General features: G+C 37.7%; 1 protein-coding gene across 2 annotated transcripts in view; it reads left to right on the top strand.

The window, feature by feature from the left end:
• WDTC1 (WD and tetratricopeptide repeats 1) overlaps nt 1-14,159 on the top strand; it is a 63,618-nt gene that overhangs the window by 28,722 nt on the left and 20,737 nt on the right. For both annotated transcript variants that reach the window (XM_074305683.1, XM_074305682.1), the window contains exons 4-6: nt 9,233-9,279; nt 10,118-10,229; nt 12,020-12,207. In XM_074305683.1, coding sequence (XP_074161784.1) covers nt 9,233-9,279; nt 10,118-10,229; nt 12,020-12,207 — 347 coding nt within the window. The remainder of the gene's footprint in view (nt 1-9,232; nt 9,280-10,117; nt 10,230-12,019; nt 12,208-14,159) is intronic.

Here is a 14,159-nt window from a genome sequence, read left to right as displayed (position 1 = left end):
CATGTTCCCCATTGGAAATACCTTCAGTCACAGACTGAATGATCCATTACTTTTCACGGTTGTTTTTGAGAGAATTCTTTTTTTCATATATGGGCTGGATTATGTGGTTTTTTAATCCCTTCTAGCTAGAAAGTTTTGCTTTCTTTTTCTTCTTTTTAAAATAGCTTCTTATTTTCAAAATATATTCAAATATCATGTTCCACATTCACCCTTGCAAAACCTTATGTTCCAAAATTTTCTCCCTTACTTCCCCCTACCCTTTCCCCTAGACACCAGCTTTCTTTTTCATTTGAGAAATCTTTTATTAGTTGTTATTAGGCCAGAGAAGTTTTAACCAGGTTCTTTCATTGGAGTGTCTTCAATTTCCATTAATAATCTTGAGTAGTGTTCCTTGTGTGCTATATACCATACCAGGCCCAGCATTCTTCCTTATTCTTTTATTGAAGTTTTTATTTTCAAAACATATATAAGGATGATTTTTCAACATTGACCCTTGAAAAACCTTGTGTTCCAATTTTTCCCTCCCTTTCCTCCCCCTCCCCTAGATGGTAAGTAATTCAACATATGTTAAACATGGTAAGAATGTTAAATCCAATATAGGTATACATATGTGTATAATTATTTTGTTGCGTAAAAAAATCATATCAAAAAGGAAAAAAAAAAGAGAAAAAATAAATTCAAGCAAACCATAATAGAAAGTGAAAATGCTATGTTGTAATCCAAACTCAATCCCCACTGTCCCCTCTCTCTGCTTGCAGATGGCTCTTTCTTCACAAGATCATTGGAACTGGCCTGAATCATCTCATTGTTGAAAATAAGCAATATCCATAAGAATTGATCACTGTATAATCTTGTGCAATGTTTTCTTTGTTCTGCTCATTTCACTTAAACCAAGCCTCTTTGAAATCATCCTATCACTCATTTCTTACAGAACAATAATATTCCATAGCTTTCATATATCATAATTTATTCAGCCATTCTCCAACTGATGAGCATCCACTCAATTTCCAGTTTCTAGCCACTACAAAAAAGGGCTGCCACAAACATTTTGGCACATACAGGTCCCTTTCCCTCCTTTAAGATCTCTTTGGGATATAAGCCCAGGAGAAACACTGCTGGGTCAAAGGGTGTGCGCAGTTTGATAAGCTTTTGGACATAGTTCCAAATTGTTCTCCAGAATGGTTGGATCCCTTCACAATTCCACCAACAATGTATCAGTGTTCCAGTTTTTCCACATCCCATCCAACATTCGTTATTATCTTTTCCTGTCATTTTAGTCAATCTGAGAGGTGTGTAGTGGTACCTCAGAGTTGTCTTGATTTGCATTTCTCTGATCAGTACTTCTCACTCTTTAGATTCTGGCCTATAACACCCTTTTGTCTCTGGTTCTAAAGGGAAAGGCCCTGGTTCTCTGGGTGTAGACCTTTCCCTAATACAAATGAGCTCAGCCCTGTTCATTGTCCACTTTCATTTTGTTTCACCTCCTATGAGGAGAGGATTGAAGTTTCCCTGTAAATTTGGTCTCTCTATTTGGGCATAGTTTGGGCTAGATTAAGCCAAATAAAGGAATCTGGCTGCCCAAATTTTCCTGTTCGTGAAAGTCACTTTGAGAGGCAAGCTATGACTAATTGAATGCCCGGCTTTGGATATATGAAAGACTGTATGGCTTTGGGCAAATAATTTCTCTTCCCTGAGCCTAATTTTCTTTTTTTTCTCCTTTAAATTAATTTATTTAGTAGATATGAATTGATCGAGATGATAGGTGACTTTCTAGTTCTGACACTCAGACTTTTGTGTTTTTTAATTTTGTGAGTCATCCAAACTTACCTCTATCACAGAACATGTATATGTGTAGAAAGCACATTAACTTGGTATTTTTACCAGCTGTAGGCAAATAGCTTCTGTTTCTTTATATCCAAAATAGATATAAGACTGACAAATAGTTAGGAGAAAAAGCCCTTTTTAAACCTAGAAACCCATGGAAATAAAAGCCATGCATTTAGGATAAGGGCGGTATTCCTTTGCTTGTTTAGCATCCTGTGAAACACCTTATGGAAGAAGCTAAGGAAACGGCAACTTGGGGCTTAAGTAGGAGTTGGAACTTTAATTTTCTTTCTCTGTGTTCTTGTCTCTGCTGTGCTCTTTGGTACTCAGTGCCAATAGAGAGAGATCATTTGGCAGGCATAGCCTAAAGGCTATCCTCAGTAACAACCACCTCCGACCTCCTCCTCCTGACCCTCTAGAAAAGAGACTGCTTTGTGGGTTGCTTCTCGCCTTTTACCAGTTTATTTGTACTCCTGTATGTAGTGAACACATTTGCTTCTCTTGTATTTTTAAAATTTAATTACATATTGTATGCTGTAGCAGAGCCAGCCCTGTTTATCAAGACCAAGATAATTTGTGTCAGATGCACTGTTCTCTCATAAAGCAGATTCTTGGGCATGTGCTCAAAGTCATAAACTCCTTTATTGGCATTCTTCAGAAGAGTGTTTCTGTTGTAGTGAAGCTATTCTGGACTTTCTGTGCTTTTCCTATCCTGACATCCTCATCCTTACAACACTTCCCCTCCTTCTCCTTGCTCCCTATTTCCTGGGCCAAAATTAACTCTGATTTGAATGTCCACTGTGATCTTGTCCAGATACAGAGATTGAAGTCCAAGGAAAGGGGGAACATGATCTTGATAGTTTTGCTTTCTGATGAAAGGAGCCCAGAAGGCAGATGCTTTCAGCGGATGTTGTTCATGCATCCTATAACTTAAGTAGGAAGTGTGAGAACAAAGGATTTCTAGGAAGAAATGCGATTGGATTCATAAATAAGGCTCTATGCCAGGAGAACCCATACTGGGGATAAGCCTTTCTGGGGATCTTTGGGGCTGTCCTTTAGTGAATGAAACTGTGGGAGAAAGAACCCTTGGTTTTGGAGTCGTGGTTGTATGAACACTGTGGTTCTGGACAATTTGTTTAATCTCTAAAGCTTTCATTTCCTTATTTATAGAATAAATGTCTTTACACCCACTTCTGAGGAAAACATTGGCAAACTTTAGAGCAATATAGAATTCAGTAATTATTAAAATAAATAGATGGAAAAACCTTTAAACATAAGAGCAGGAGGGAAGAAAAGATAAAGGATTTCTTTTGGTTTAATTTCTGGGATTTTTTGCTTTTGTTTCCCTTAGCTTGCTAATCTCAGCCCACTGATTCCTGACTTTTTTTTTTTTTAAACTATTTATGAGCTGTTGTTTTAAGGGAAATGGTGAAATCCTTCAAGCATATTTGTTATTTAAAAAAAAAAAAAATCTGTACCACTATGTGAAATAGATAAAAATAGATGTCTCTGCCTCATAATATAGTGGAGGCTGAAGAATGATTTAGTGTACGATAAGACCTTTGCTTCAGTTTCCTCCAGGAGACTTAAAGAAGAACAGTTAGATTCAACTCTCTAGTACCTTTCCTCTTACAAAGCATGCACTTAGCTGCATTTCTGTCAATAATTTTAATCTGTATTTAAATCATCTTTAAATTGTATCTAGGTTGTGACTCCTCACAAGGAGTCTCCTCCCCTTCCTCTCTAACTTTGGCAGCTCACTGTGGAATCCAGCCAGGAATGGAAGCACAACTGGGTGGGACAGGAAGGAAGGATCCTATTAGCATAAATTCAGAGCCCACAAGGACTATCCATATCAGCTGGGCTACCTGAAGATAAAGTCCAAAAGGCTAGAATGACTTTTGCCAATTTGGGAGAAAGTTGGAATCCTGAACGTCCTAAATTCTTTTTTTTTTTTTTTTTTTTTTCCCCCCCTTAGGCTGGGGTTAAGTGACTTGCCCAGGGTCACACAGCTAGGAAGTATTAAGTGTCTGAGATCAAATTTGGACTCGGTCCTCCTGAATTCAAGGCTGGTGCTCTATCCACTGCGCCATCTAGTTGCCCCAAGGTCCCAAATTCTAATGGTATCTACTATATGCTGTCTACCAAAGTTTTAGGAGTCTTGATTTTCCTTTGATGGGTCCAAAGTGCTGAGGTAGGAGATGCTCTGGCCCCTGGCAGAATTTAATCCATCCAAGCTTTCTCACTCTTTGTGCTTTTTTTTCCATGCTGTTCCCTTCTTTGGTCAGTGATTCCTGACTTTTTTTTTTTCTTTTTTTTATCTTTTGTTTCAAGTACTGTAAAATCCCTTGAATAAAATTAACTTGTAAAAAAAACTATATCAAATGAATTAGAAAAATGTTTTTCCTTTGCTACATAGCAAAGAAATTTTTAAAATTTTCATAGAAGTTTTAGTCAACTAGTCTGCAAAAAAATTTGATTGAATTTTTTTTTTTTTGATCTAATGGGTATGTAGCATAGTCTGTGTCTCTTCTCCTTGTCTCTCAGTATAAACAACAGTGCATTATTATTATGATCCAGATTAGGAAGTAAGAATAAAAATAGCATAATGGGCTTAAGTAATGACTTCTTCAAAACAGTGAGGTGGGTAGGGCAAATGCTGACATCATTTAAAAAAAATTTTTTTAATTAAAGCTTTTTATTTTTCAAAACATATGCATGGACAATTCTTTAACATTAGCCCTTGCAAAACCTTGTGTTCCAATTTTCCCTCCCCCCACACCCTCCCCTAGATGGCAAGTAGTCCGATATATATTAAACATGGTAGAAAAATGTTAAATCCAATATATGCATACATATTTATACAATTATTGTGCTACACAAAAAAAAAATCAAATCAAACCAGATTAAAAAAAAAAAAAAAAAGAAGAAGCAACAGTATAAAATTCAAGCAAGCAGCAATGAAAAGAGTGAAAATGCTATGTTGTGAACCACATTTACTTCCCACATCCTCTCTGGGTGTAAATGGCTCTCTTCATCACTAAACAATTGGAATTGATTTGAATCATCTCATTTTTTGAAAAGAGCCATGTCCATTAGAATTGATCATCGTATAATCTTGCTGTTCCCATGTATAATGATCTCCTAGTTCTGCTCATTTCACTTAGCATCACTTCATATAAGTCTTTCCAGGTCTCTCTGAAATCATCCTGCTGGTCATTTCTTACAAAACAATATTTCATAACATTCATATACCACAATTTATTTAGCCATTCCCCAACTGATGGGCGTCCACTCAGTTTCCAGTTTCTTGCCACTACAAAAAGGGCTGCCACAAACATTCTTCTTATATTTCACCCCTTTTAAATCTGCTTTTATTCTTAACAAGACTTCTAATTCTTCTGACGTCACATTTTCCATCTAAACTAAATAGCCAATAATAGCCAGTGTCCTCTGCTTTTGACTCCTCGGCTCCCTTGTTTTGTCACTAATCTTCTCTTGTCAAATCTCAGCTCAGTATTATTCTTCTCATCCATCTTAAATGCTCTTACTCATTGGTCAGACCCTCATTGCATTGTGGTAGATGTTTTATCCTCCTTAAGTAATTTTTTACCTCATTCCCCACAGAAACTCTCTTCTCTCTTCAAGCCTTCTATACCGTACCTTTCACCTCTTTTTCAGAGGTTTTTTTTTTTTTTTTTTTACTCAGAAAATTAAGACCATTTGATATGAGCTCCCCCTCTCCCATTCTTTTATCTCAAGATCCCTTGACATCTTCTCCTACTCTTTCTCTCTGTCTCCAACAAAGAGGTGACTCTTCCCTATGCCAAAGCCAGTCCCTTTACATATGTGCACTTGATTCCATGTCTTCTCCCTACCATCTTCTCCAGAAAATGTCATACTCAATCATCTCATTTCTGTTCTTGAATCTTCTTCCTTTCCTTATCTACTGATTTAAAAAAAATTAATAGTATTTTATTTTTCCAATTACATGTAAAGATAATGTTCAACATTAATTTTTGTAAGATTTGGAGTTGCAAATTTTTTTTCTTCGTATCCATGTAAGTCATGTTGGGGGAAGAAATCGGAACAAAAGGGAGAAACCAAGAGAAATAAAAAGATAAAACAAACCAAAAAAGTTTAAAAATAGTATGCTTTTATCCACATTCAGTTTTCATAGTTTTTTTTTTTTTTTTTTTTGGAGGCAGAAGCATGTTCCAACCCAAGTGTTTTGGAATTGTTGTGATCAGTCTATTGCTGAGAAAAAGCTAAGTTACCCTGGTTCTACTCATTTCATTTAGCATCAATTCATGTAAGTCTTAACAGGCTTTTTTGAAATTAGCCTATTCATTCTTATAAAACAATAGTATTCCATTATATTTATATATCATAACTTATTCAGCCATTCCCCAATTGATAGGTATGCCTTCAATTTCCAATTCCCTCCTACCACAAAAAGAGCTACTGCAAACATATTTGAATGTGCACATCCCTTTCCCTTTTTTATGATCTCTTTGGAATACAGACCCAATAGTAGCACTTCTGGAATATCAAAGATTATGCATAGTTTTGTAGCCCTTTGGACATAATTCCAGATTGCTCTCCAGAATGGTTGGATCAATTCCCAATTCCACCAATAATGCATCAATGTACCAGTTTTTCCACATCTTCAACATTTATCATTATATTTTCTTGTCATCTTAGCCAATCTGAGAGGTGTGAGATAAGTCAGAATTGTCTTTAGTTTGCATGTTTCTAATCGATGATGATTTAACACATTTTTTCATATGACTATAGATGGCTTTAATTCTTCATGAGAAAATTGTCTATTCATATCTTTTGACTATCTGTTATTTGGGAATGACATATTCTTTTTTTTTTTTTTTTTTTTCTCAAAAATTTCACACTTTATTTCTCAATCTGTTTTTGGATATCTGACAGATAAAATTTATTCCAACTTCATGATACTTTAAGGCAATTATCATCCAAGGTCTCTTCTTCTCCAGCCAAAATATTCTTGATTTCTTGAACTGATCCACATATTAAATGGGATTGAAGGCCTTCACCAACCCTTTGTATGTACTGTATTTTTTTTAAAATAATTTTTATTATATATATTTTTATAATATCCCTTGTATTCATTTTTCCAAATTATCCCCCCCCTCCCTCTACTCCCTCCCCCTGATAACAGGCAATCCCATACATTTTACATGTGTTACAATATAACCTAGATACAATACATGTGTGTAAATACCATTTTCTTGTTGCACAATAAGCATTAGATTCCGAAGGTACATGTAACCTGGGCAGACAGATATTAGTGCTAACAATTTACATTCACTTCCCAGTGTTTCTTCTCTGGGTGTAGCTACCTCTGTCCATCATTGATCAACTGGAAGTGAGTTGGCTCTTCTTTATGTTGAAGATTTCCACTTCCATCAGAATACATCCTCATACAGCATTGTTGTTGAAGTGTACAGTGATCTTCTGGTTCTGCTCATTTCACTCAGCATCAGTTGATGTAAGTCTCTCCAGGCCTCTCTGTATTCCTCCTGCTGGTCATTTCTTACAGAGCAATAATATTCCATAACCTTCATATACCACAATTTACCCAACCATTCTCCAACTGATGGACATCCATTCATCTTCCAGTTTCTAGCTACAACAAAAAGAGCTGCCACAAACATTTTGGCACATATAGGTCTCTTTCCGCTCTTTAGTATTTCTTTGGGATATAAGCCCAGTAGTAGCACTGCTGGGTCAAAGAGTATGCACAGTTTGATAACTTTTTGGGCATAGTTCCAAATTGCTCTCCAGAATGGCTGGATTCTTTCACAACTCCACCAGCAATGTATTAGTGTCCCAGTTTTCCCACATCCCCTCCAACATTCATCATTATTTGTTCCTGTCATCTTAGCCAATCTGACAGGTGTGTAGTGGTATCTCAGAGTTGTCTTAATTTGCATTTCTCTGATCAGTAGTGATTTGGAACACTCTTTCATGTGAGTGGATATAGTTTCAATTTCTTCATCTGAGAATTGTCTGTTCATATCCTTTGAATGACTTATATTCTTATAAATTTAACTCAATTCTCTATATTTTAGAAATGAGGCCTTTATCAGAAACACTGGCTATAAAAATTGTTTCCCAGTTTTCTACTTCCCTTCTAATCTTGACTGCACTGATTTTGTTTATGCAAAAACTTATTTTTTAAATAATAGCTTTTTATTTTCAAAATACATGAAAAGATAGTTTTTAATATTTACCCTTGTAAAAACCTGGTGTTCCATATTTTTCTCTCTTCCTCCACCCTCTTTCCTTAGACATCAAGTAATCCAGTATATGTTAAACATGTACAATTCTTCTAAACATTTTCACATTTATTATGCTGCACAAGAAAAATGAGATCATAAAGAGAAAAAAATGAGAGATCAAAAAACAAGCAAATAAAAAAAGGGGGGAAAAAACTGTTGTATATTTAGTCCCCAACAATCCACCTTCTGGATGCAGATGGCTCTCTCTATCACAAGTGTATTGGAATTGGCCTGAATCACCTCATTGTTAAAAAGAGCCATGTCCATAAGAACTGATCACATAATATTGTTATGTAAACCTTTTTAATCTAACGTAATCATTTATCCATTTTGCATTTCTTATTGTTCTCTTTCTTCTTTGGTCAGAAAATCCTTCTCCAAAAATCTGACAGGTATACTATACATGGTTCTCCAGATTTGCTGTCACTTTGTATACTGTATATATCTGCCTATGTTATTCTACTAGTCAATCTATTTCAGTGGTTTTCTATTGCTTCTAGAATCAGATGTGAGCTGCTCAGTTTAGTGTTTAAAGCCCCAATTTAGCCTCAACCCATCAATCTAGTCTCACTGAGCATGATTCCCCATCTCACTCTCTGCTATCCAGCCAAATTGACTTTCTCAGTTCTTCACATGACACTTTCTACTCTCCAAGCTTTTTCACTGGCTGTCTTCCATGTTTGGAGTGCCATTTCTCCTTAAAAGCTCACTTTCTTTAACATGCTGCTCTTCTGCTAGAAGTCTTTTTTAGTCCCCTCACAGCTCCTGCCCTTTCTCCCAAACTAATTTCTATCTAATTTGTAAATCTTTGTTTTTAATGTTTACTTTATTTGTGCCATACACATATTTATAAATGAATGCACCTTCCTATGAGAATTAGGATAGTTTCCTTCTTCATGTCTAGCCTATAGGAGGCACTTGAATAAGTCTTTGTGGAGCCACTCTTCGGCAGAAGCCATCTGTGTTGCATACTCCTTGACCCACACTCCTTCGAGAGCCCAATCCTTCTAATAGTCTGTGTGTGAGAGCATTCAACAAGAACTTGTGTCATTAACTCTTCTTCCCTTTTCTTCCTCTTTGCCTCCCTCCATCAGGGTCACTCAGGATGTGTAAACTGCCTGGAATGGAATGAGAAAGGAGAGTAAGTATCAAACTTTTCATTACCTGGGAGATGGCCCTGAGGCTGGCAGAGGCAGGTCTAGTCAGAGCTGGAGAGGCTTCTTTCTAGAGACCCTCAGTAGACTGAAGAGGCATCAGGAATTGGAGCTAGAGCTCTTTCTCTTGAAAGTATTATTTTCTCATCTTGTGTTCTGAGCACTTTAATCCTTTAGTCTCCTAAACCAGTGATTACTTAATTCCAGTTTTTTGACAACGTGTTTTTGATGCATTTTTTTCATTAGCATCAGTTATTTCTGGGGAGGGAAACCAGATGAAGAAATTTTCCACTTTTAAGATTGAGCCTTCCTTTGTATCATTTTATTTTAAAAACTAGCATGAAACCCCCAAGATTATACTTAACTTTGTGGTTCAAGAATATATCACCTGGTAGCTATCCCTCTAGTTTCAGAAGCCTTTCTACCTTATTGTACATCCTTTAAAATTTTGTTTTTAGAGCAAGGTAGAAAAAAACTTATGGTCCTTTCTATGATAAGACATTGAAAAAAGACTTTAGGGAAGCAAAAACATAAGTTAATAAAAGTTTGTAGCATATGTTTGATGTTTATATGGGATATCATAATGTTAGACCAACAATAATCCTTTTAACAGGATGGGCTCTCTGGTATGGCCTTACTTCCAGGCCAAGAAAAACTAAGGTGTCATGAGAAGGGAAAGCCTACCTAGAAGCTGGTAATCTTAGTGAACTCTCAGAGACAAGCCCTAAACTCAGCTCTTCATCTCTGAGAGAAATGTCAGGACTCTTTGCTTTCTGGGGCTAAGTAGGAAGAGGGATTCAGGACATCTCCTGCTTTGATCTCCAGCTTGCTAGCCTCTGGCTCTGATGACCAGCACACCATCGTGTGGGATCCCTTGCACCACAAGAAGCTCCTCTCCATGCACACAGGGCACACGGCCAACATCTTTTCTGTCAAGGTGAGTTAGTGACATTGGGAAGAAGGGGAAGGAAGATGGTTGGTGACTGAGCTCAATGCAGTATTTGGTTTGAGGCCATTGCTAAGGCATCAGATGCCTCTAGATTGGAGAGCTCAGGTTAGACCCAAAGATTCTAGAATGGCCAAGCTTGAAAGGGGCCTTAGAGCTCATAGACTTCAATGTTTCAGGTTGAAGCACAATGATGGGAAGGGGTTTGCGGTCATGGTTAGCTACTAGATATTAGAGCTGGGCGTCAAATCCAAGTCTTCTGACATTAACTTCAGTATTCTTTTTCCTCTGTAGTGCTGGCCTCATGCATAATTTTAGAGATAGAAAGAACCATAGCCACAGAGTCCAACCTCATCATTTTATACATGAGTGACTGAGACCCAGAGTATAGAGGCTCGCCCAAGGTCACACAGTTTGTGCTACAAATGCCAGCCAGGATTCATTTGTGTCTGCTTTCCTGGGCCTTGGTCAGCTGTCATGGGATCTGACTTTTTGCTTCTTGAGTCTAAACTCTTTTTCAAAACAAGAAAAATAAAAATAAAAGAAGCTTTTATTTTATAGCTTGCTTTGAGTTAAGACAACAGCATTTCAGAATTATCTTAATGGTAGGATGATAGAAGGCAAGTCCTGGCAGGTTGAAAGCCATTTCTCAGGCTCTGCTCTCTGAAAAAAGGTTCTAGACAAACTTTGCCTTCTGCATCCCAGAGGGCAAGACCACAGTTGTATACACTGCCAGGGCTCACCTCTGGCTTAGTTCAGCCATGGATCGGTGTTTCCCATCCCAGAATATGCTGAATCCTATTAACTAAAGCCTCTAATAATCCCTAAATACCAATAAATTGGTTTTGGATGGCTATCATCCAGTCAGCAAACATTTATTAAGTGCCTACTTTGGGAAGGGCAGATGGAGAAAGAGGGATCATTAGTGCACAAATGGCTTCTTTTTAGTTATACGACTTTATATGCATGAGAGCAGTATGGTACACAGGTAGCCTACAAAAATATCCCTGAACTTCATCCTTGTTTCCAGCTTCTGTAGTACTTCTATAGTCGGCTAAACAAGGGCTTTCCTCACCACAACCCCATGGACTAAGACATAGTACCATAGCTCCCATAGCTATAGGGCCTACAATTTATAAAGTACTTTCCCCAAAGCCCCGTGAGGGATTATTACAAGTTTTATCTTTACCTTACTAAAGTTATCTTTATCTTTAACTTTAAGATACTAAAGTTATCTTTTATCTTTAACTTACTAAAGTTAAGGGCCTTGCCTCAGCAGCCCTGCCAGTAAACGGCTAATCTGGTCTGCAATGGAACCCTTTTGATTCCAAGTCCAGTACTTTCTGCCACAGCATGCAGACTTTAGTTTAGTGCTTGTATGGCTTGTCTATGAAGCTCTTATTTGGAGAAGAGAACCTATCTGAGTGAAAGAATTTGAGGTGTGAGCTTCACTTCAGGAATATTTCCTTGACCCATGGATTCAGGATAATTTCCATACAGGAAAATCAAACTCTTACAGATGATCAAAGAGGGAAACTCCTTTTTCTGATGAAGCTGCTGGGGTTGGCATCTGGGGAATAGAAAGAAGTCCCTTGAAGGCAAAGGCTGTTTTGTTCTGCTTTTTGTACTTCCCTCAACACTTAGCCCAGTTGGCTGGTATATAGCAGATACCTGATAGATGCTTTTTGATTGTTTGAATTTGATAAGTTGAGTGGCTGTCAGAGTGGAACTGACTTTTCCCCTTCTCCACCACCACCACCAACAATATTTACCCACACTAGTTTCTGCCTCATGCTGGGGATCGGATCTTGATCACGGGAGCAGCTGATTCTAAAGTACACGTGCACGACCTGACTGTGAAAGAAACGATCCATATGTTTGGAGACCACACAAACAGAGTAAAGCGCATCGCCACGGCCCCGATGTGGCCCAACACGTTCTGGAGTGCGGCCGAGGATGGGCTCATCCGGTAAGCGCCCCAGCCCAGTCTTTATGCCAGGCTCTAGCATGCCTGGCCAGTCCTTTCCGGTGCAAACTCAGGCCCCATTGTATTGCCCATTGTAGAAATCTGCTTCTTCTCTAAAATAGGATTGTCTAAATATGGAACAGCAAGGTGTGTCAGTAAGGATTTTCTAAAATGGCCAACTAATTACTATTTATTCTGTGCTTAGAGAGAATCTAAGGTGCTATGGCCAAGAGAGGAAGGAAAGGTTGTCCAAGAAGAATATAAGTCTTTAACCCTTACTCAGAAAGAATACAAGATGTGAAGACGTGTGAAATAATTAGCAAATGATAAAAGACAAACCTTCCTAACATAGGTTCTTGTTGTGGCTCATTTGCATTCTTACGATCTCCTAAGAGGTTCTTCTTTTTTCAATACATCATTTACACCAATGCCAGAATAATCTGCCATTTTATAGATCTGGCCATGCTGTACTCACACAGAAATCTTTCTTTCTTTCTTTCTTTTTTTTTAAATAACTTTTTATTTACAAGATATATGCATAGATAATTTTTCAGCATTGACAATTGCAAAACCTTTCATTCCAACTTTTCCCCTCTTTCCCCGCCCCCTCCCCCAGTTGGCAGGTTGATCAATACATGATAAATATATTATTAAAGTATAAGTTAAATACAATATATGCATACATGTCCAAACACTTATTTTGCTGTACAAAAAGAATTGGACTTTGAAACTGTGAACAATTAGCCTGTGAAGGAAATCAAAAATGCAGGTGGACAAAAATAGAGGGATTGGGAATTCTATGTAGTGATTCATAGTCATCTCCCAGAGTTCTTTCTCTGGGTGTAGCTGGTTCAGTTCATTACTGCTTTATTGGAACTGATTTGGTTCATCTCATTGTTGAAGAGGGCCACGTCCATCAGAATTAATCATCATATAGTATTGTTGTTGATTTCCTGGTCCTGCTCATTTCACTTAGCATCAGTTCATGTAAGTCTCTCCAAGCCTCTCTGTATTCCTCCTGTTGGTCATTTCTTAACAGAACAATAATGTTCCATAACCTTCATATACCATAATTTACCCAACCATTCTCCAATTGATGGGCATCCACTCATTTTCCAGTTTCTGGCCACTACAAAGAAGGCTGATACAAACATTCTTGCACATACAGGTCCCTTTCCCTTCTTTAAGATCTCTTTGATCTCTTTCCCAGTAGTAACACTGCTGGGTCAAAGGGTATGCACAATTTGATAACTTTTTGAGCATAGTTCCAAATCACTGGCTTGATATATTCACAATTCCACCAACAATGGATCAGTGTCCCAGTTTTCCCATATCCCCTCCAACATTCTGCATTATCTTTCCCTGTCATTCTAGCCAAGCTGACTGGTGTGTCCCACTCAGAAATCTTGATCCATGATTCCTTTTGAATATAGTTCTGCCTTCTAGCCAATCTGGACTACTCACTACCCTTTGTGTCTACATTTCCTTCCCCCTTCCCACCCTCACCCCTGTGATTTTCCTTATATTGTTCCCTTCTTTATCAAGAAAACTTTTTTCTCTTCCCTGTTCCACATCTGTTAAATTCTTACCATCCTCTTTTGAAATTTTTTGAACTGTTACCTCCTCTGTGAAGCCTTTTCTGATGTTTAACCTTGAATTTCACAGTAATACTTGGTTTTCTTCCTCTATGTGCACTTAGATATGTAATATTTTGTATTTTAGTTACTTGTGTGTGTCTTAATACTAGACTGCAAGTTCCATAAGGATAGGAACTGGTTTGTCTATGTTTTTTCATATCTCTTGTGCATAATCCAGTGTAAGGGCCCTTTAAATGGGCGGACACAGTGCATCGGGAGATTGAGGCCCAGAAGTAATTTCTGTGGATATTAGGACTGCCCTTGGGCGGGATCCTGGCCATATTGAGATAGTTTTGTAATGGGTGACTCTCTCGCTGA

The sequence above is a fragment of the Sminthopsis crassicaudata genome, chromosome 3, assembly GCF_048593235.1.
Source record: "Sminthopsis crassicaudata isolate SCR6 chromosome 3, ASM4859323v1, whole genome shotgun sequence".
NCBI classification, from domain to species: Eukaryota; Metazoa; Chordata; class Mammalia; order Dasyuromorphia; family Dasyuridae; genus Sminthopsis; species Sminthopsis crassicaudata.
Note: the sequence above shows the minus strand (reverse complement) of the source record. Positions and strands in the feature narration are given on the sequence as shown.